Raw genomic sequence first — 22,810 nt, forward strand, 5'->3', positions numbered from 1 at the left:
AGCAAAACCAAGCTCAAACTAAGCCAGACCACACAAACCCAGAGAATCTCGCATCATAAAAAAACTCCCCCAACATGATCCTCTTCCATAAAACAAGCAAGCTAAGCCTTGTTGTTAGAATTCATGTCATAACTTCTTTTGCTGCACACATAAAAAAAACCCCACAAAGATGGATGGCTTTAATCCAGCTCCAGCTTAACAGTTTGAGGATTTTTTTTTTTCTTCTTCTCTTTTTTTGCTCTCCAACTTCTCTGAATTGTGTCCATGTTGTTGAGTCGTGCTTCTAAGCTGCCGCCTCATTGTTTTAAGCTTACTTTGTGCTTGGTGTATAATTACAGTCATTTGCGTTGAGTGTCAGCATTAGCGCTGCGCGGTGTCGGCTGCTAATAACACGCTTTGGTGAGGCTGAGCACCGCTGCTGCCATGAAGGACTTTGAATGGTCTCCCACGCAGATGTTTGACTGTTTGTGTGTTTAGTGTGTGTATTAGAGAAAGTTTCTGCACACACAAATGCTTTTAGAAGTACTAATGGGGAACTCAGTAAACAGGATATAATTGGCTACGCATTATCTCTCTCGCACATGAATTTGGATGTTTTGAATATTTTATATTGATACTATGGCAAATCGCATGAAAGACATGAAGACAGTTGGGAGAAAACGGGAGATATTGTGTTGAATGCTTGGTAGCCACACAACCTGACCACTTAATTTTGATCGTAGGCACCATGGAGTCATATAGAGGAATATAAGTGCATCAGCATTGTTCAGCCTTTTGTTGTGGAAATAACTGCAGCACATTGTGCAACCCTCATCATCTTGCTGGGCTGTATGCAGACAGCACACACACTAACACACACACACACCGACGAGTCAGCAGCGGGAGAATGTGCGTCTGCTGAACTATTACAGTCACGTTTAGATTTCAATTATTCTTTAAAAGTTGGTTAATGAGCTGCAGTTCACGGGGATTTTTTAATTTTTTATCCCGTGTGCCTGCAGCAGCAGCATATGCATTTGTATGTGCATAAGTGCAAGTGTAATTCTCCTCCCTTTGACAACCTCTACAGGCTCATTATGACAGTTCTCCACTTTGCGAGATAATTTTCTATTTCAGTGATCATAGTTTTTATTCACTTGTGTGTATGGGGGGTTGTTGCTGAGTGAAGGGAAGGCAGTAGGTGGTGAGTCGTCTTGGCGAACATGAATCTCAGCCCCGATCAATTTTAGTTAGCTAGTTGTTTTTCCATTTGCAGAAACCTCATTTAGCTCTCATGATTGTAAAAGCACACATGTGTGACAATAAAATCTGCTCCACTCTGCAGTCTGAAGTAAGTGTATCTAGTATATGTATGTCCATGTATGAGTAGCCTGGGGGTTGATCCTTGTAATGCAAGTTTATATGGGACTCCTACAGTGGAAATATAAGTGTGTGTGTGTGTGTGTGTGTGTGTGTGTGTGTGTGAGAGAGAGAGAGAGAGAGCATTACATGTGCACTTCATGAGAACGTACAGGTACTACATGCATGTTCCCTCTCTGTGTCTGCACATGTACTGTAAGTGAGAGATAATCACTGGACACGCAATCACAAACACACAGCATGGCCAGGCCAGCTGGGTCTGGATGTTAATGTTCAGTGAAGCTGGAAGTTTCTGTGTGAGCTCAGTCAGACGCACTACATTGCCTGTCTCTCCATATGGGACCGTGTTCCCTGCTCCGCACATCATGACTGCAGCCACTGCAGGCTAGAAGGTTTTTTTTCCCCGCTGCATTTCCTTTTGGGCTTTAGCAAGCTGTGTTGAGTGTACATTGAAAGCTCCTGCTAAAGCCTGGCTGCACACTCAGGGAACTACATCATGTCCCCCAAAAACGGCTTACAATATATGACCGTGTCGCATTTTCGAGGACGTGGTACCAAGTTCTTGCTAGAAGAAAGAAACATTCATATAAAAAGAGATTTAATACACGTTCCAGGTCAGATGATCTTGTGATGGAAACAGTTAGCTTCACTGTCTTGTATGCTTGAGATTGACGGTTCAGCATCAGGAGTGCACAGCTGCACGTTCATTTTTCAGCAAAAGTAATGCTAAAAAGGAACTGAGAAATGGCTAAATCAGTACAAGCAAAAGCTGTGAGAAAGTAACAAAAGCATTAGCAAAAACAAAAATTAAACAGAAAAGGCTAAAGCAATGTGGAAAAAAAATAAGAAAGGGTATCATTTAATTTTCTAAACTGTATAAAAAAGTGTATTCAAATTAATTAAAACCTGTACAGCATGTATCCTGCCTCATGCCTGGTTGCAGATGTGATAGACTCAACATCATTCCATACATTATCCGATCAGGTCTAAAACAATAACCTCTTTAGAGGTTGGTTATTAGGTATTTTTGTAGTTTATTTAAAAATCAGTTTTACCTTTTCCCCACAAAAAAAATCGGATTAATTGTTAATATTTTTTAACAAGGTAAATAGAAGTATCATAAAGTTTAAGCTACTGTTATGGCTGATACTTGTGTGCGTGTTTGTCCTTTCAGGATGAATGAGGAGCAGATTGCTACCGTGTGTCTGTCGGTGCTGAGGGCTCTGTCCTACCTGCACACACAGGGCGTCATCCACCGTGACATAAAGAGCGACTCCATTCTCTTAACCAGTGATGGAAGGGTAAGTGTGCACGATGAGTGCGTGTCCACAGATGTGTTTGGATGCATTCATTCACAGTCTTCTGAACACTTGCCTTATTTATACCTCAGGTGTTGATCACATGTCCGCTCACTCTCACGCTCGCTTTTGGCTCTCTCCATGGGTGACGCTCGTGTCACCTGCCAACAGTCACTGCCAGAAACTCATCATTATCAATTACCACTTGTGCCTTAGTAATTAAATCCTGCGTAATGCCTCCTAAGGAGTTCATAAGACATGATTAATTAAGGGTTAATTAACTTCTAATAGGGGAGATTAGTGTCTTCTTTGAAAGCTCTTCATCACATAGGGTCAGCGTGCTTCTGACCTGATATACTGTCCATACAACCGAAGGCAGCATTTTGTTTATGTGTTTGATCAGATCAAGCTATCGGACTTTGGCTTTTGTGCCCAAGTTTCCAAAGAGGTACCCAAAAGGAAGTCTCTGGTGGGTACGCCCTACTGGATGGCACCCGAGGTCATCTCAAGACTACCTTATGGGACGGAGGTGAGAAGACACGCACACGTTGCTCCACACCGAGAGCAGAAGTGTTTGTGGGTACCGTTGGAGAGAATGACCGCTTCTCTGTGTGTCCAGGTGGACATCTGGTCGTTGGGCATTATGGTGATTGAGATGGTGGACGGAGAACCCCCGTACTTTAACGAGCCCCCTCTGCAGGCCATGAGGAGGATACGAGACAACCTGCCCCCGCGGCTAAAAGAGTCGCACAAGGTGAGACAGGTGTCAGTTTGTTTGATGTCTCAGACGACGGACATTCCAAAGACAGAAATTCAAAAACGGATCTATAGCTATTTGAAAGGTAATAAATTCAGTGTGTCATTATTGCATTAATGTTAAATACAGTCTTAAAGTCTGTGTCTATTTGCATTAAAATAACACTGTGCAACATTCTCTGACTAGAATGGTCAAGTTGGAGATGGCAACCATCTCAAATGCAACAAAATGAATCATTTCAAAGACATTTGTTGTTTGTCAGCAATTTCCATCAAAAAGCTTCACCGATGTTTTTCTTTGTTTGTTTTTGTTGTTCTTAGCTCATCCTCAGTTTATCTCCATATTTTCACTTCTTTGGCAAAGTGATTAGATACTTATAGAAGTGTACAATAGTTTTTAATAATGGGATTGCGTTTTTCTCATAGATGTCGGTTTGAAATAAGAGGCAGGCCACACATTTGATTATATTACATTCCGCTCATCCCTTAATAAGCAAATTTATGCACACTTAAAGATTTGTGTCATGATCTAATGTGAATGAGTGAAGACACAATGATTTTAAAGTATTTAGAAAAAAAAGAGAACTTATCGTAGTCAGCTTCTCACTGTAAGTCAACACAGAGGCACGTTATTCTGATACTTCATAATAATGATAATACCATACCTTTGTGTTATTTACTGTATGTAAACAACCTGTTTTACCTGTCAGTTCGTTGAACCAGAATCCAAAAAGATTACAATTGCCAAATTTTCTTACTCTTTAATAGTACTCTTTATAACAGGTGCTTAAGCATCCCACCACTTTATCGTCTTCATCCAATGGTTTTCACCTGTATTCTTGTTTGATTTGTATAACTTGCAGTAGTTGAATAAAGCTTTTCTGAAGTCTAAATGGTTATGAATGAATGCATTTCTTTCCGTCCCCCAGGTGTCGTCTGTGCTGCGGTCCTTCCTGGACTTGATGCTGGTCAGGGAGCCTTCACAGAGAGCCACTGCCCAGGAACTCATTCAGCACCCCTTCCTCAAGCTGTCTGGACCCCCTTCCTGCATCGTCCCCCTCATGAGACACTACCGCCATCGCTGACCTGCCGGCCCAAACCTGCCCTCTTCGATATTAAAACCACATCCATACACACCCCTCCAGGGTGACACTGCCCTCACCCAGCCAAAAACACCCCACCGCTCGGTGGCGCACCACTAAGAGTCACACTTGTTAACCGTGAAGTAGATTAGTTAGAGGAATATCTAAAAAAAGAAATACATTTTAAAAACACACGTCAGAGAAAAGAAGAAAAAAAAACAACAACCCATAACCTTTGAACTGGAGTTGGAGAGCAAACAGTGTCGGTGGAACTCTTGTCGAAACGAGTGGGCTGGCTCGCCCTACTGCAGTCTTCTTTCTTCCCAGACTGTGAGTCTACAGCTCCATGTAGACTCATAGTAGCCATCAGCCTTCCGGAGCTTCAGAAGGGTGTGCCGAGTGGGCGACAAGGGGGATGAACTCGGGCGCTACTCGAAGGCAGAGCAGCAGAGGGCCAAACAATCAGCGTGCGGAGAAGGGCTTTGGACTGTCATCGGTCCACCGTTAGGAGGACAGGCTGCTGCTCAGAAAGAGACGAGCTCTCTTGCATCTCGCACACTAAAAGTGAAAATGTATTTTAGAGAACCTTGTAAGATTATCTGTACAGTTTTGATAATTTGCAGTATTTTATCGTGTCGTAACCATTGTGATATGAGCAGTATTAAATAGAGATCTTTCCTACTGTTTATAATCCAGTTTTTTGCTTAAAGATATGAGAAATCCCAAACAATTCCACCTAAACTTAACTGTTACTTAAAAAAAAAAAAAACTTACTATATTTATTATCTCACATTTGTAGACAGAACTTCCATTTAATGTTGGAAAAAAAAAGGGTAATGTCAAAATTTTGTATGACATTTTAAAGTATTTATTTATTTATTGGAACTGAAGGTATATTCTTATTTGTAGTGTGGCCTTTTTATTTATTTTGTTTTTTTTTTGTTGGGTTCTGATTTACATTTCTAAAGGCGCATTGGCAGACAAGTGATATCAGTTGTTATATCCTCCGAGCAATACCCAGAAAAACCTATTTCTAAAACCACGGAACCCTGCTTTTTCTGATTTTTGTAATTCCCCCTTGCATATAAATGTAGCACAGATTGAGTGACATAACAAAGAGATTACTCCTCTTAGACCTTTTTTTGTTTTTATTAGCAGTCTCGCCGTGTTTTTTCTCTTTCAATGCTAGCGCCCATCCAAGATGCCTCCCCCCACAACGCAGAGTTCAGGATGCAGATAAAGGGTCTCGTTTTCTACTCACATCCTCACTGTCATCATCTCACTCCTTATCCCACTTCAGCCAGACACGCTCGCGCTATCACTGGAACTGTGCTGCCATTCTCATCTCCAGTTGGACTAGAAGAACAGTGTATCCCTCCTCCCTACATCGTTTTTTTTTTTTACCCATCAGTCACTGTGATATGTAAATATGACTGTGCGAGAGCGTGAGTCCGTGTTTGTCGAAGAGTAAAAGAGGTGGAGCGTGTTTATCTCTGTACAGCATCTGAAAGTGCGCTTGCGTGTGTTTGTGTGTGAGCGCTGTTGGCTTACCCCTTGACAAACTTGTCGGGATTTGAATGAGTTACATTTATCTGTGGTTTTGGCTTGTACAGTGATATTGCATGTTTGTTATCAGTGAAGCTGGTTTCAATTAAAAAAAAACAAAAAAAAAAACACATAAAAACATTGAGCTGTGTTGCATGGATTTTTCCTTTATCACCCTCTACAGTCTCTTCTTCTTTCTCTCAGTGTCTCATATCAAACAAAGATTTTTCTTTTTTATTATTATTATCATTACTTTTAACAGCACACTGTCAGATTACTCCGGGGAGCTCTGTTTAATCATCAGTTTCTTTTCGGGTTTATTTTGGGTCTTCCATATTCTCCAAATTCAACAGTTCTCATTTCCAACTATTTCACCACCAACTTCACCGCCGAGCACAGAGGCAAAAAAGACACATCCATGGATCGGTGTTACCATAATGTTATTGCTCTCTCTTTCTTCGGGGCCATTTCCCTCTGAAACTCTATAATGGGATATTGATTTAGCTCCGCCAGAGAATGGGGCCTTTTTTTTTTCTTTTTCTTAAAGAGAGATCAGTAAATAAAAAAAAACCCAAGTACTGTACTGGAATGAGTAGGACTGCAAGGCCTCATTGATGATGAAACTGAAGCTTCTCTAGACATCTTTCAGTTACTTAAATGGCCTGTAATATGATGCATATGTATACATCCATCTGTTATAAACACAAGAAGCTAGCACCAGGTTGAAAATGATTATTCCTACAGTGGGGAGAGGTGACAAATTTAAGGAGAAATCAGTTGGTGAAGCTTTACTATGTTGACACTACTCTTTATTTCCTTTCATTCAAATGTGGTGTTTTAATGATTGTGGTGCCAAAGGTGTCAGTCTGAAATGTACCATATTTGTTCAGTTGGGTTGAGATTCAGAGACTGTCACAGCAACAGCATAAAATTGGGGCCATTGTCATCCTGCGTGTTTAATATTAGGACAAAGGTAATCACTAAAAACACATTTACATGGATTTGCACTGTCTTCCCTGTAAAGGAACAAGAAGAACCGAGCTATGACAGCAAAAAATACCCTTCACAGCATAGTAGGAGCCAAGTGTTCAGGTTTCTCCTGTAATTCGTCATCTCACTGGGTCTTCCTTTTGTGTAATTACTGAGAAATTTAAAGTATAACAACTTTGGAGGTTGTAAATTGGAGTCATCGTCTAAAGTCACTTTAGTTTCTCTGAAAATAACAAATTTCTAAGTAAATATATACCTTATGCATACAAAATCCAAATGTTACGCTTCGATGGCTCTTTTTGGTGTGGTTTTAACAGTTTTAGGGTGTTCAGCATTGGCAGCATTCGGTTTAGGTCTGTAAGGTTAGTGATTCATGCGTTCACCATTAGTTTTCTGGTGGTGCTCAACCGGCTAGAAATGGAACGGGGCCCTTATTCGCAATATTTCTAACACCTGTTTGTAATCTCGTGATAATTTTGTCTGAGCGGAGACAACACTACGAGCAGATTATTCAGTGAAATGTGAAAAATTAGGATGGTTTGGTTATCTTGCTAACAGGTCACGAGCACAATTACCTAGTTAGCTGGCTAGGAAATAGCAAAAGGTAGACGTATGTACGGTTGAAGGGAGACGAGGTCCTTTGCCAGGTCAGAAAAGAAAGTGGTCCGTATGGCCGAATTCTCAACATAACGATGTTTTGCTAGTTTACGAAGGAAAAGGACGCGACCTTGCATGTCGACCACGAACAGAGGCTAAAGTGCAAGTATGAAACTTGGGTGAGTTTTACCTCAGTTCATTGTAAATTGCTGTATTTGCGCTCTCTATTTCGTTGCAGACGGTATGAAACCGAGACATTTAATTGTTTTGGCCATTTATTCATTTATTTTTTATGTTTTGCTTCTCTTTCATGAATATTCTCCAGCAACACTTTCCAAAAATTTTTATACCAGTTTTCAGTGTTGCCATTCTGCCTCACAACACTCTAACGTAACGTAACAGAAACGTCCGGACACTGACGTCACAAAGCAAAACAAGAAGAAGGTGTTTTTGTGTTATTTCGCCATCACAGAAGTGTAAATTATCAATGCCAAAGGGAAGTGAAACAAGGCCTCTAAGCCCAGAGAAGTTAGTTGATGTTTTTTGCCCTGTAAAGTTTTAAGTGGCTTTTGTGAACATAACCCTGTTTTGTTTTGTTTTGTTTCAAGCACTAGTGCTTGAAAAAGGCTTCCCAAAGTAATCTCTTGTTCATGTGGGTATTAGCTATTGATTGTTTTTTTTCCTTATTGATGAATGAGTTCTGGCTGCAGCACTGTCTGAGGGATTTTACGCTTGGCCTTTATACACTGACAACCCCCCTTCCCCAAGATTATTTCAATGGTTTAATCCTTTAATGGCCTGTGGAATGAGAAACATGGCAATCTCTTTGAGGAAGCGTTGTTTTTAAGCATTTTAAGTATATCCTCCTTGTTTCTAGGCCCAGTCTGTTACCTCACTTCTTCTGACATGACTGAGAGTCTCTTCCTTTTACACTGTAAAACTTTACTGTAGGACATTCGGCAGCAGATTCACCAGCAAAGTGCACCCTCGAACCTTTAGAACTGCAGTCTGTTCCAAGAAATTTTATTTTTATTTTTGTTGCTGTATTCCTGTCGACCATTGATTGGTCAAGGGCAGTCCTCCTGCATTTGACAGTCCCGCATATACCTGCACCATTTCTTGTTCTTTGAATAAATGAGTAGCTTACAAATCAGTGGGCTGAGAATGCAAAGTATAAGACGGGGACGTCCGATCTGTGTATGCAGCTCACGTTTCCATGTTCATGAATATTGGATATGTAAGTCGAGTGCAGATTTAAACATGCCTCTGTTTTCTCAGCTGAGCGCAGGCGAGCTTTGCAGCACAGAGCTGATACGCTCGCTCTGGACGGATGTCAAATCATTTGCAAGCTTGTTGCAAACTCAGAAGGTGCAATGTCCTGTTCTGTTTCAGCCGTGTTGAGGAGATACTAACTGCAGTTCCAATCAAAGTATGATGTTGAGATGAGCTGTCCAGTGCGACGGGAAAAACACTTGATGTATCTTGTATGTAGTTTTGGATAGAAATAAGAAACTCTGTAAATGAAAGCATTGTCCTAAAGTGCTCCCAACACATTTTAGTGTTGTATTCCAACGATCGAACATAGTACTGTTCATATTTTGCTGTTATCTTAGCATCAAGGTTTTGCAGTGTAAATTAAATCTGGTAGAAGTATCTTTAGTTTTTGTAGAAGCTACCCGTATCACTTAAACTATAATCGTGACATCACAGGGTGAATCAGCGTTTGGAAGTGTTGTTGAGTTAGATGTTGGTGACATATATGGTTAGCTGAAACAGAAATGCAACTGATCCAATCTTGAGTTAACTTTATCAGAAGGTTTGTCTTGAGATGCTACATAAAAGCATAAAAAATACATGATAAACGGTTTATTCCCAAGTGTTCAGTGATTGATCTGATTTAACGTGACCGTTACAGTCATAGGAGATCAGGAAAAAAAGAAGGTACCTCAGCTGCTGAGTGGGTCATTTTTAAAGATTATCTTCAGAAATGAAGTATCAACTCTGAGTGAACAATTGGTTTATAAGACCTGCGATGTAGGATGATGTGTGATGTAGCGGGTGTAGCCGATATAAATGTTCTGTTTGTTTTCACTTGGACTTGTTCATATTGTGTTTCCTTTGAAGGCTCAGAGTCGGAGAGCGAAATCAATACTTCATCCCAGCACCGTCTCCCCTGATGGGTGTATCAGTCATCCAGTCCCAGTAACTCTGTCAGTTTGTTTTTTCTTTTTTTCCCATTGCGGTTGAGAAAGTGATCGGCATGTTGTGTAGTAATGTGATAACTGCTGTAACAATGGAAATAATTAGGCAAAGGGGTGTATCCAGCAGTTTATTTCAAACAGAACAGATTACTGCACACGATTGCATCAGCAGAGATTTATGCATAGACTTTCTCTTAAAATATTTTACACTTTTTTTTTTTTTGTTAAATAACCTCTCTACATTTTCATAAACACTCTTTTTCAGATAAATTCTTCACTGTGAAGTATGTCATTTGTGTGTGATTTTTCTATTTTCTTCTTCTTTTGATATGTTCTGTACATCGGTGTGGAGAAAATGTCTGAAGTCAAAGCAAAACAAACTGCACTTTACACTACAAGACTGTCCACTGTCAACACTATGGCTGCATTCGATATGTATGAGTAAAAGGACCGAACAAAAACAATATATCAAAGTTAGCAAATACAGAACCAACAAATGGTAATAAAGTCATTTAGCAGCAGTTTCAGAGACAGGAAGAGAGGACATGACAGCAGAAGCTAAGGAATTTTCAGACATTTCTGTCAAAGACGAGTTGGATCTGATGTAACTGAAGTGATAAAGGACCTTTCACGAGTGTAATGGAAAAAAAACAACTTTTTTTTCATGAATATTTCAAGCACTTTAATGCAGACTACCTATGGCATCAAGATTCAATTCAGCAGCCATGTTAAGTTTGGTTAGGCTAACCCTCCAACTACTCCTATGAAAGGCTCCAAGCTGTCCCATTAACTTGTTTTAGGTGTTCAAAAGCTCCTGTGGGCAGTGAAGTGCAGGCCACTCACATTCATCAATCGGGGATTCAGTCCAACGTGGGGACACAATCCTCTGTGGTGTTAGTGGCCTGTGACATCGAGGAGACAAGTCTGTTTTCTGGATAGCTTTGGAGAGAGCTGAGAGGGGGCGGGGCTGCAGCTGCTGCTGCGCTGCCGACTACATGTTCTTATACATGGAGTGATCTCTGGGGAGCTGCGGCTGAGTTGCTGTCAGCTTGAGGTGGAAGTGGTAGACGGTGACCGTGATGACGATTATTAGGCCCAAAATGAGGCCCAGGACGAGGGGGAGGGTCTCCTCCAGGCGCTCCCGCTGGTCGGTGATGCATTTGTAGGCTGCAAAGTGAGGAGTTATAAACAGTCAGAATGCAAAGGTAAGTGAGGGCGATGGTTTGTAGACTCATCCAGAATTGTTATGTATCGTCAGTTCAGACTATGCCTTAAAATAAAGCTTTGATATGATATAATCTAAATTAGGAATGGCAGCAGATGTATTTATCTCTGCTGAAACTGTACTTTGAGTTATTTTGAAACTCAAATTGTTTACTGTTGTGCAAGATTAGAGGAACCAGAAAGGTTTCCCATCTGAGAAACTGAATCTGTGGATTTCAGTTGGTAAAAGTAAATGTTTAAAAATGATTCCAGTTTTTAGATGAGCTGCTGAAGCTTTTGTGTTTCAGTGCAACACAAGGAATCACACTGCACATCAGCTTGAGTCAGTGCAGATGGCAGAGTCAAGGACACGCTTGCAGGTTTACTTCGTAATCACTGCAGGCCGTGCAGCTGTGTGTTGGAAAGACTAGACATCCTATTTGTGTGAGCACCAATGTTAAATGTTTTCACACAGATTTTATTTTTTGTCATTTGTATTCAGTTAAATGCCCTGCTGTGTGGTGTGAGGGAAGGAGGACACCTAAATCCCAGTTGGCTGTAATGAAGTACAGTATGAGGTTTAAAGTTGAAGGTGTCTCTCCCTGTGGATAGCAGTAATGCACAGAAGGAGGTAGGCAGAGAAGCACAGCCTAGTTTACAGCAGCTAAGGGCACGTGATTCTGCCAAGGTGATCGGGCAGCCACATACAGAGCGTGCCTTTAAAAGCTGCATTGAGGGCAGGAAATGCTGCCCTCATAAAGTCCTAATGACCCCCACCCCTTCCCTTTCCATCGCCTTCTCTGCATCTCATGCAATCCCGCCTGTTTTTTTTTTTTTCCTCATTTCACCCTCTGTGGCCCTACATGCTCCTCATGCTGCAGCAATAACATCCACACCCTCCACCCTTCCCAAGAAAGACGTATAGCTCACTTACCATCATCATGTGTTTTTTTTTTTTTTTTTTTTCTAATAATGTGAGGAGAAAAATAGACTGTGTGTGTGGCCAAGGTTGGACAGTTTTCCTTGCAATGCTCAAAAAAAGGTGTCTTCTGTTGCCCTTACGTTCACTAAACATGAAGTCGGAGGCGATGTCGAAAGGCTGGATCTGGAGGTCAGACATGGAAACAGTCACGCCTTTCTGGTGGTCGCTTGAGATGAGGGTGAGGGTCTGCTGAGCCAGGCACAGATAAGAGCGCCCGGCAGGGGTCACCAAGGCTGACAGCCGGTGGGTGCTGGCTGTGTGCTTCCCAGCTGGAGGGAAATGGCAAAGGAAGTAATTATGTGGTTTTAAGGTGTTTATGTTTGTTAGCATAACTGATCTAATGTAATAACTTCTGATGGTTTTCCAGGTAAAATTTTGGTGGACAGCATGTCAGATGGACTCAGCAAAACGACAGAAAACATCTTGTATCATGAAACGAACAAAAGAAAGAATGAAAACTCTACAAAAATTACTACGGCATTGCAGGTTGCCAGTAAAATAAATGAACTGTATAATTTGCTAAAAAGATTCAGTGATTTTTGGCTTTGGAAGAAGTTATTAATGATAATGACCGAATTAAAAAGAACGGGATAAAAATCTGAAACTGTCATAAAGGGCCCACAACTGATTCAAATTACGAACTACTCAAAAGCAGAGCTGTGGGGGGAAATCCATTAAAGCCCGCGTGATTCAGTCTCATTCCAGATGAATGATGCTGTGAAGTGAATGATGGCAAGCTGCGATCAGAGCGAGATACTCACGATTGTATGCGTTAATGAAATGCGATGTCTCTGAGGTGTCGTACACGAACTGGACTTTACTAATCTTCCACACTTCAATACCCTTGTCACGGAGCTCCTGCACACACACACACACACACACATACACATACACATACACATACATAAGCGTCTTTACACTGAAAAAACGGCCAGCTTGGCAAGTCTTGTGAGACTCGTGGTTAATGTGTAAATGTCTGGATTTAGTAGATACATTTAACTTCAGCTCACCAGGAAAGTGGACATGATTTGGCTGATTGGTTGCAATTAATACAAGGAAAAATCAAAAGGTGCCGCTTCCCCACCTTAGAGAAGTAAATGCGGAGGGTGTAGTCGTTGTTCTTCCAGGAGATGTGGATCTCGGACTCCGTGCTCCCACATTTTCCCTCGATTTCTGCACCGCGGGGCAGAGTGAAAGACGCCTGCTCTGAGATCAACTGCAATAGAGGGAACCAGCGAGCATTTTTAGAATTTTGGCAGATTACGCACTGAGTTGTAAATGGGAGGACGTGATTAGCGAAAATACCTTTTTTTTTTTTTTTTTTTTTTAATTTTTAAAATTTAATTTTTTTCTTATTCCGGGTCACCTTGCAGTGCAATCAAACATTGCACGATTCTAAGTAATTTAAATACGTAGCTTGTGCAGACTCAGCAAAATGTGACAACTGATGTGAGAAGTTTGATAAAGACCGCGTTTCTCCTTCTTTATAACGGAACGCAGATTTTATTAGACTTGGTGGGAAATTGTTCCCAGTAAGTTGCTGGTCTTAATAAAAGGCAAAACGACATTAAGGAGTAACTTTTACATCTTAAACGGTCCACTTCCCGCGCCTCATCTGTTTTAACGCGCGGCTCGATCCAGTGACAATCTGCAACGAAGACCAAGTTTAATGCAGCTGGGTTTCGTTTAGTAAAGCATTCACAGGCATTGTAATTCACGGGGGGATTCCTTACGTCTATCCCGTTGAGCGCGAGAACGTCATATGGCACGAGGAATCTCACTGCGAACTCCACCATCAAGCATGTTGTGCTGTTCTCCCGGACCGCGAAGATGGCTCTGTCTGGGTTGTCCGAGAGCCCGGACAGGTTCTCACCCTCCTGTTCTGCCAGCACCACGGACAGCGCCAGCACACCTGCCAACAGAGCGGGGGAGGGGGGGTGATAAGTCAAGGGGTGAGGCACTTGATGCCAGCCGAGTGACAAATGGATGACAAACGTTTTCTCACACACACACACACACCACCACCATCAAAATATGCAGAATCAGCACAAACGGATGAGGAGTGATGTAGAGTTGAGCTGAGGGCCGCTCACGACTCTCCCTGGCTTTGCTTTTCCTCATGGTAAAGTCACAGTCAGGTTAAAACATTGGCGTGAAATCTGCAGAATCAGGGAGCAACAGCACCTCAGCGGCTGCGGTCTGAGCAACGTCAGAAAGTGACACACCGCAGCATGACCGTGTCTCAGTAACTTCTCACGTTCCGTCAGGAGAAAAATAAGGGCTGGAAGATGCCAGGTGCAGAACACACACGCACATACACATTGTAATGCTTCAAATACACGCAATATGTGTGCGCGCGTGCATGAATAGACACTGCAGTGAGGAGTCACGACAACTGTAGACGCACACAAACGGACACACGCGCACACACTCACCTAACACACTAAGCAGCAGAAGTCGGGCGCTCTCCGTGGTGCTGAAACCGAGTCGTCCCATCGCTGCCAGCTTCCCTGGCGCTAAACAAAAAAAGGGGGGGTTGACTGACTAGGCAGCCTGTGCTGAACCCGCGAAAAGAAATAAAAGACAAGCGGGGAGGTGAGGCGGATGGAGAGAAAAGAGAGAGAGAGAAAGGGGAGGAGGAGGATTGCCTCTTCTTAGCGCCAAGAAGTCACGCTCAGATCATCGTGAATGCAGCAAAAAAAAAAAAAAAAGGTCTCCAGGTTGGACGTGAGATCCAGGCTCGTGCTGCAGAAGCCGGGCTGCACCGAGGAGTTCCAGCTGTCCAAACCGACCTCCCCCTCCCTTCTTCAAGGTTGACAGGCTTTAACCTAGGGACAGCTGCAAAAGCGAGCTTCTTCTGCACACCTTAAACGTCACGAATCCTTTTCTCACTTGAAAGAAAAAGTCAGCTCAATGAATTGATCTCCTGATAAGAAGCAGTCGGCATGCGGCGTCAGTTATCCCCGCAGTGCTGTAGTCTACATCTCTGTGGTAGCAGCTGCAGGTTTAACTGAAATGATGTATGTCTGGAGGGAAACGCCAACAACTCCTCCCACCCTCCCCCTTCCAAACTGCACTCCTGCAAGGTTGCAGCTGAGTGCGTGTGAGAGTCAGAGCTGACATAAAACACTCCAACTCACACGGAGATGACACAGCTTTAATACTCTGCCCAACCCATTACAAACAAAACAAGCAGAATAACATGACCATATCCATTGCAAATGCTGTACGACGATTTCCGCTCGGTTGTCTCTGTTTCACAGTCTCTCATATCCACATATTTCAGATGTTATTCACTGATAGAACCCCATAAGCAGGCCACCTCACAGAAGCATACAGAAATCAAAGATACATAGACATAACATTTCCACACAACAATTTGTAATGTGAGTGTTAGGTGTCTCATAATGGATTGCACCACACCCCCACCTTCAGTGAACACCCCTCCCACTCCACAAGGAGTGGCAAATGTCTCTGAGCACAAGCGATAACCCATGAAACTAAAGAAGTTGCTCAGTACGTATAATCTTGTAGCTGAAGAGTCCAATCTGTTGGCGTCTACCCACAGACGAAGTCAAAGTCATTGTTTAGCAGCTGCAGCTGATTCTTCACAAGTTCAGTGCTGAAAAAGCAATTTTGCTCTTAACTATCATTTGCCTGGAGCGTGTTGGGATGGAGATATTTTCATCATATATGTTCGACAGAGATGGGAAAATGTGAGATGGACGTATTCTGGATGATTTTACCACTTTCACGCCAGATTTGAGTTTTAAAAGTCGGAGGTAAACCGCGTCGGCCTCTTTGTTGGATCCAGGTCGAAAAGTAACACTTTCCATCGGTGGTCGAGTCTGCACAGACGCGTTTTGCGCGCAGCCCGCTGTAGTTTTTTAAGAGTTTGGTTTTCTGAATTGAAAGTCAAACTCGCACTTGACGGAGCTGATGCTGTCGATGCTGGGTGTGCTGTCCACCTGCGGATGTCTCGTGGCCTGAGGAAAAGTTTCCGATCGCGGAATCCGACCTGAGCTCAACGCAGGATCCAGCTCCAGATCTTTAACGTCCTTTTTAAATTCAGGGGAGGTAAATCTGCGAAAGAGTTTGTTACTCAACACCGAGAAAGTGGCGGCTGCAGAGGTGGCTGCTGGTGTGGCGAACTGAAGAGGTTCAGCAATGCTGTGCGACCCTTCGCGCATCCTCCCCGATTTGGATTTACGCACAGGCGCCAGAGTGTGCTCCGGGGGTGCGGGGCTGAGCATACTGGTTGGCAGACTGCATCTTTTCTTATAATAGCTCTCGTTAAATCTACGTAGACCGAAGTCTAAGATTTTACATTTCTCTGTTCCCATTTCACCTCCACATTTGTTGGTAGGAATAGGCGTCAGTAAGATGCCCAGAGCAGAGGGCGCACTGGGTTGGGGGGCGTTTCTGCTGGGTCGCGGGGAGAAAAATATAGATTTTTGAACTTCACGGCTGTGTATAAGAGGGGGCAGGTGGTGATTAAGGGTGGCTAGCCTTTCCCCGGTTGGCCTAAAGTGGAGAGAAGGGCAGTGACTCCGGGGCGGGGGCATAGGGGTTGGTGCTCCGGAGAAGATCAGATCCCGTGGACGCAAGCAGGAGCCGTCATCTCGTTCAAACTCCTCTATTGAGTCCATTGATGGCAGCCGATTCTGTTTCATCCGGGGCCTCGATTGCCAGGTACAATTTTGAACCAATAGTGCGTTATTACTCGTTTGCAGGAGTTCAAGTTTATTCGCTAAATTCCCAACTTCGCTCTCAAACTCATCTCCTAAACTAGGCTGCGGGTTTCCCTGAGCGCTGCCGTCAGCATCGCGGCTCCTCTTGGAGTTATTTGTGAGCGCAGAGATGCACTCAGTGTGACCTAGAAACTTCGCCACTGCAATAGCAGAGTTCCCGGCTTTGTTTTGTCTGTCTATTTGTAGGCCCAGCCTCTTGAACGCTCTCACTAAAAATTCGACAACTTGGGAGTGACCTGCTGCCGCCGCGTACATCAGCGCGGTGTTTCCCCACGAGTCCACAACCTCCGGATCTGCGTTGTGTCGGACCAGGATCTTTACAGCGTCCAGATAGCCCAACTCACAGGCGTAACTGAGCGCGGGACGCCCGTTGCCGTCCTGACAGTTAACACTGGCTCCTCTCTGCAGCAGAAGCTCTATAAACTTACATCGAGTCCGGCTATCAGGTAGCAAAATAGAAGAGATGAGGGGAGTCTGAGCGTCATCCGTTTTGGAGTCCACAATTTCTCCATCCAGCGCGTCCAAGACAAACCTGGCCAGGTGGACCTTGTCTTTGGACATCGCGTCCAGGAGGATCTTAGTGCCCGTTTGCCCATTATCTTTAGTATTGAGCATGTTTCTGTAACCGTTCGAGAATTCATCCAAGAAAAAACATCTAGTCTGAGAAGCGCTTCCCCGGAACCAGGCCTGACAGACGGACTCCCTTTCCTTCTTATATATAGGCTAGTAAAAGAGACGCTACGAGGTTGCCGAGCAACGCAAACATAATTACCAGCTTTGGTCTTCTTTCTAATGGAAATATTTTGCTTATAATGACAATAAAGAGCTTTAGCATCCGAGCCGCCGGTGCTCAAGAGGGGAACTGGCATATATCAGTCCGCACTTGTATGGGGCAGCGGGGCTCATTGTTTAGAAAATAAATGCGTAGGTGTGGGTTTGGGGCCCAGCACCTTGCCCACACTTTTTCGCTGTAAACAATAGTCTTGCTTACATTTTGACCCCACTTGAGACTTTGTCAAATCGCAATGAAAGAACAGCCGAGAAGACTAAAAACACCTGTTGCTGACGAGAATAAGCAGCAACGTTTTAATGAAGCACATTTCCAGATGTCATTCATGGCAAAGGTTTAAACAATGCTGGTTGAAGTTTCCCAGTTTACCCTAGTACCCCCACCCCCCCAATGTTTATGTTCAGATAGACAACACAATATACAACACACAGTATGCTCCCTGAAGAAACACAAATGAGCCACAGATTTCTGTCCCGTTTTACACCTGGATTTATTGATACACATACTATAAAACAGTATTAAAGGAGCTGGATAACAACAGTATCTTCATTGCTATAAGTTCAACAGTACAATATATATATATATATAAATACAAAAAAAACACGCACAGAATGTCTGTCGACAAGCTACAATTCAAATAGAAAACAAAGAGGAGATACAGTAGAAACTGAGGAAATGAAATCGGTGATGTTGCTCTGCAAAAATAATCTGCTTTTTTTTGACAAACTCGAGCCAAAGGTTACATGTAATCACACGACGGAAACATTCAACTAGTGCAAAAAAGCCTCTAACATAATAATCTTAAACTACACATTATCTAATATATATAATATATATTTATTTATTTATATATACCTTCATACAAATAACCCTTAATTTGGCATTTTATCATTCATAAAATAATTTAAACGTCCTAACAGACACTGAGTGGCACATCTGAAAGCGATGGAATAAACTTTAAAAGCACTTTTACTCGTTTATCTCTGCACTAGATATGTGGTGAGAGCTTTAGATTGTGACGTGTGGTGCGGTGAGGGCAGACTGGGAAACACAAAACAAATGAGCAAACATAGAAAACAAAAAAAACCCAGTGCTGGATAAATGTCTCTCCCCAACATCCAACAGACCCTCTCTGTCCCCGAGCCCTTGAATGACAGAATGCAGCTGGCCAACAAGGAAATGAAACTACATACATTCCAGTAGAGTATATACAAGAACATCCCGTGTACCCATCACATGTATTACAGCAGAATAAATCAGGAAAAATAACTCTTTTTAAAAGGTCAAAATACCTACAAGTGCTTTAGTCCCCATGTTTTCCAGATTAAATAACCTCATGATGACTTGGTGTTATTTTTGTTAATGTTAGGCACCATTATAGTAGCTCACATTTCTTTCTCGGTAGTGGCTGTTTGTCCAGCAGTGGCAATACAAGAACACCTCAGCAAAACCCACCCTCTGTAGTCCCATACGCATTTAGGATTTAACAGAGTGACGGAGGCCTTCTCTGAAATCCCTGCTGTGGATGGCGTGTGGCAGCCATGTTACATATCTGCTTGTAATTACCAGGCTGGTCAAAGCCGAACTGGGAAACGATGATTCCAGCCAAGGTGGCTAAAGTGCAGTCAAGAGCCTAATAATGGAGCACTTAACTTCAACAATACCTTATGAGTGTTTAACTGGCAAGGCATGATGGGTTAGACTTATGTCAGCCAATCAATTAATAGAGAGTGGTTCGGATTCATTTTGTGATGCATATTAGGCTCAGTTAAGGCCAGTTTTAAGTACCCAACTCCTAAATGGGGAAAAAAAAAATTTGAATCCAACTTTATTTAAGATGAGTGGATACGTTCATGATATTGTCACTGGTTTTAGTAATATTCTTATACAGTTAAAGGCATTGAAAGTGACCAAAATGTGGTCACAATCACTAATATTTGTACCCGTTCTTTTGATTCATGTTGCAGGCAAAAATCTCAATTGAGAAGGTTGTGCATCTTTGCTGTTGGAATCTTGACTTTTGGAAACAAGGAGAATGAAGGTCATCGTGTCATTTTTCAATTTAAGACACAGCTTCTTCTCTTTGGTATTTCTTTACTATTAGAACAAAATCTGACTGAATCATTTGCCGTAATAATCAAAGTGAACGTGGTTTCCTGATCATCCCCTTTTACAGCGTTCTGACTCAACAGGATAATGACGTCATTGAACAACAGAAATGTTGGGGGAGGGGTTGCCACTGTCGTACAACAACTTTTTTTTTTTTTTTTTTTAAATACATTCTTACTGAAAGAACCTACAGTAGTGCACCACTACATTTTCCACATTTTTTTTTCTTTTGACAGCCTATCACATACAAAGTGCTCAGGACAGGACTGGTGTGTAGTGTACAGTGTATTTTACAAAGTTTATTCATTTGTGTTGAACATCTTCTCCCCTCTTACATGTTGCTTCTGCGAGTTTGCTGGGTACCAATTAGAGAGGAAAAAAAAAAGTAAGGATACACACTTCATCTGAACAGTGATGAATGTGCACGTGGGCTTGTGTCCACCAACAGCTGAAGCTTTTGTTCTCTACAAAATGTAGCCAACATTGAAGATGAAAGTTCAGATCTACGTAGAGTGGAGGAGGGGATGCGTCTGATTCTGTGAGGTAACGTTTTCCTGACTCGATAAGTGGTTAAGCTGTCAGACAGCAATAAGCAGCGATGGCTCAGTGGTACAGAGTTAGCAGGTGGGTGCAGAGGACATGAGGCCTGGGTGAGTGAACAGAGGAGAAAGAGGTGGGGAGGGCTACAGTGTGTTTGTGACTTAACTTTAAGTAAATCTAAGTCAAACAGTGATGTAGGTAGGATTTTTCCTCTGTGGACTGTAGAGGGCTCTCTGTGACGGAGTGTTTCTGCACCTGTGTCTGTATGTGTCTCCTCGTGTGGGTGTGTGCTCGCTTGTGTCTTGGTTTCAGTCGCTCACACCACCGTGGCAGGTCTGCGGTCCATCTCCTCCTCCAACTTCACCATCTGCTGGATGTCCTTGGCCTTTAGGGAGATGGAAAACAGTCGGACAGTCAGTCAGTCAGACACAAAAACACGACACAAATGTCAAAGTGCAGTGTTTTACAGAGGATCCGTCATCTTTTGCTACCAATTTCTGTTCACAGTTTACAACTAGCGTATTTTTTTGCTTTGCAGTTGACGTTTTGAGTTGTGTTGCTCATCAGCGTGTCAGAAAAAAACAAATCTTTCTGCCTCATGCTTAGTTGGAACAAAATGCCAGCAGCGGGACATTGTCATACATTATGAAAGCAAATGATTGTGAGTTGGAGTGAAAACAAAGTACATCAGGTTGTGAGCTGGCTGTTTATGCTTAGTAATGGCTGATGAGTCATGGTGATAAATGACTCAAGCTGCTAATTGTCACGCCTGACAGCCCCAAGAGCTGCACACTGGAAAAGTGGTAGAGAGGAGTTCATATTACAGAGAAAACAAAGAATCACTTAAAAAAAAAAATAGAGCCATTTTCTCAAAGGCAGCCTTGTCGTGTGCCATTTCCCTGCTTTACTCAGCAGTGAGTCACTGAGCTCACTGTAGCAGCCATTCAAAGAAAAATAAAGCCACGTTTTTACAGGCTCTGCAGAAAACTGAGATGATGAAGAAACACAATGAGTAACATGACAGAAAGCTAAAGGAGAACCGTAAGGAAACACGGGAACTAAGTGTTGAACCGACAGAAAGGTGGAGCTGACGGAGATGGAGATGCCTACCTTGAACCTGTTTGTTTGCATGGTGTGATTTCAAAAGCTGTGCCGGAAGAAGCAAATCATATTTAAAAACAAAAGAAAAAATGCATACATGTGAGACAAGTACAGTGACAGATGGCAAAAAAACAAAATGCAAAAATGGGGCCATGAGGCCTTCATTCATTCATTCATTCATATAGAAAACAGAAGGCCATGTGAGGCCCTTTAAAACTTCGGTATACTGGCAGTGAAATCCTGACTAAGTAGTCTTGTACCTGCTCATTGAACTTCTCTAGTTTCTCCAACTGTTCCCTCTGGTTTTTCTCCAGCTGCTCCATCTCTTTCTGATGCTTCATGGCCAGCTGCGGGCACACAAAAGGCATCACCATTTACTTACCGTTTGACATAAGCTTGACTTAACTACTTCTTCCAACTCAGAGAATCCCTTTGTCATCAGTTTGCTTTACTAAATTTTATCCGATGGTTGCCAGATCCCACAGATAACACAGGTTTGCAATCTATTAAAGGTTTCTCATTAAAATAAAAAGGTGTTTTACTGTGATCAGTCTTGATGTTTCACTTATGGAACGCTGTTGTTAAGAAGGCAAAACAATCTAATAAATAATAAATCTAACAGGAAGATATTAGTTTTGGAACTATTCTAGTTTTAGGATGAAATTCACACCGTTGAATACATTTAAAAACTACAGAGGGTGGTGTCACAAACCAAGGATAGTATTAGATTCGTAGGCATGATGGCTGTAATTATCCATGAATCAGTATCGTGAAAGCTGTAGCACGTAAGTTACCATGGAGATGTATTCTGCGCAGCTCGTCTGCTCCATACCAGGATGTCATTAACTGCCATTAATCTTAGTGTCATATCAGTTGAGTCACCAGTGACTGAGTAGAAACCACTGTGCTTTTAACTGTTATTTAAAGTTTTCTAAGTGTGTACTATTAAGCTTTACTTTTAGAGGCCTTTATTAAAATACTGCAGCTACATAATGCCTGAATGTCCAATATCTTAAATAAGTCCTGCTAGATAAAATGCACATGCACCGTCCGGCGTGTGGAGACATTTCACACCAGCTCATGTTGATGGAAAATCTTTGTTTATGTATGAATGATCCAGTTTGGAATATTCCTTAATAAAGTTCCTGTGGACAGTTTTTGGAAATTTACCGAAAACGTACCGGGAATTGTCTGCCCCCTTGCAACGCAAACAGATAATATTGGATGATTGAAGTTGAAGAACATGCCTGAGTGCAGTTCGGTATTATCAACAGTAATAATGGACGTGCATAAGTCGACACTTAATCAGGACATTGTAAAGCAGTGCAAAGGTTAACAAGTGTGAAATCCTGGTGAATACGAGCGATAAAAGTGAGTTCTGAAGAACCTACCCTTTTCCTCTCGTCCAAGAACTTCTTTGTGTTGCTGCAGTTTAACTCTCGCACTCTCCTGAATGCCACAAAGTTTATCAAGTTAAAAAAGCATTTAAGCGTGTATATACTGTGG

The 22,810-nt window shown here is 42.4% G+C and overlaps 3 protein-coding genes across 10 annotated transcripts in view; 1 reads left to right on the forward strand and 2 right to left on the reverse strand.

Annotated features, from left to right (window-relative positions):
* The window catches only part of pak5 (p21 protein (Cdc42/Rac)-activated kinase 5), a 73,593-nt gene extending 65,566 nt beyond the window's left edge, over positions 1 to 8,027 (forward strand). For all 4 annotated transcript variants that reach the window (XM_075458505.1, XM_075458508.1, XM_075458506.1 and 1 more), the window contains 4 exons: positions 2,534 to 2,660; positions 3,061 to 3,186; positions 3,277 to 3,411; positions 4,343 to 8,027. In XM_075458505.1, coding sequence (XP_075314620.1) covers positions 2,534 to 2,660; positions 3,061 to 3,186; positions 3,277 to 3,411; positions 4,343 to 4,498 — 544 coding nt within the window. In that variant the 3' untranslated portion in view covers positions 4,499 to 8,027. The remainder of the gene's footprint in view (positions 1 to 2,533; positions 2,661 to 3,060; positions 3,187 to 3,276; positions 3,412 to 4,342) is intronic.
* A 1,915-nt stretch (positions 8,028 to 9,942) lies between these two features.
* lamp5 (lysosomal associated membrane protein family member 5) lies at positions 9,943 to 15,010 on the reverse strand. Its single transcript, XM_075458509.1, has 6 exons — positions 14,449 to 15,010; positions 13,747 to 13,925; positions 13,098 to 13,229; positions 12,775 to 12,871; positions 12,094 to 12,282; positions 9,943 to 10,995 (listed from the first exon to the last, which is right to left on the reverse strand). The coding sequence occupies exons 1-6, from the start codon at positions 14,507 to 14,509 to the stop codon at positions 10,820 to 10,822; spliced, it is 834 nt and encodes a 277-aa protein (XP_075314624.1). The 5' UTR covers positions 14,510 to 15,010; the 3' UTR covers positions 9,943 to 10,819.
* A 2,992-nt stretch (positions 15,011 to 18,002) lies between these two features.
* The window catches only part of plcb4b (phospholipase C, beta 4b), a 57,410-nt gene continuing 52,602 nt past the window's right edge, over positions 18,003 to 22,810 (reverse strand). For 2 of the 5 annotated variants that reach the window (XM_075459879.1, XM_075459880.1), the window contains 4 exons: positions 22,696 to 22,753; positions 21,565 to 21,651; positions 21,314 to 21,350; positions 18,003 to 20,588 (listed from right to left, as the gene is read on the reverse strand). In XM_075459879.1, the coding sequence (XP_075315994.1) occupies positions 20,512 to 20,588; positions 21,314 to 21,350; positions 21,565 to 21,651; positions 22,696 to 22,753 (259 nt within the window). In that variant the 3' untranslated portion in view covers positions 18,003 to 20,511. The remainder of the gene's footprint in view (positions 20,589 to 21,313; positions 21,351 to 21,564; positions 21,652 to 22,695; positions 22,754 to 22,810) is intronic. The other 3 variants (XR_012769029.1, XR_012769031.1, XM_075459881.1) reach the window with 3 other exon arrangements.

The sequence above is a fragment of the Odontesthes bonariensis genome, chromosome 24, assembly GCF_027942865.1.
Source record: "Odontesthes bonariensis isolate fOdoBon6 chromosome 24, fOdoBon6.hap1, whole genome shotgun sequence".
Taxonomy (NCBI): Eukaryota; Metazoa; Chordata; class Actinopteri; order Atheriniformes; family Atherinopsidae; genus Odontesthes; species Odontesthes bonariensis.

Excerpts from the sequence above, each read along its gene's own strand:
- lamp5 (XM_075458509.1), bottom strand. The coding sequence starts at position 14,509 with ATGGGACGACTCGGTTTCAGCACCACGGAGAGCGCCCGACTTCTGCTG. Across the intron at positions 12,872-13,097 it reads TCCGCATTTACTTCTCTAAG|GAGCTCCGTGACAAGGGTAT; the intron begins GTGGGGAAGCGG and ends GTGTGTGTGCAG. Across the intron at positions 12,283-12,774 it reads TTTCATTAACGCATACAATC|CTGGGAAGCACACAGCCAGC; the intron begins GTGAGTATCTCG and ends ATTTCCCTCCAG.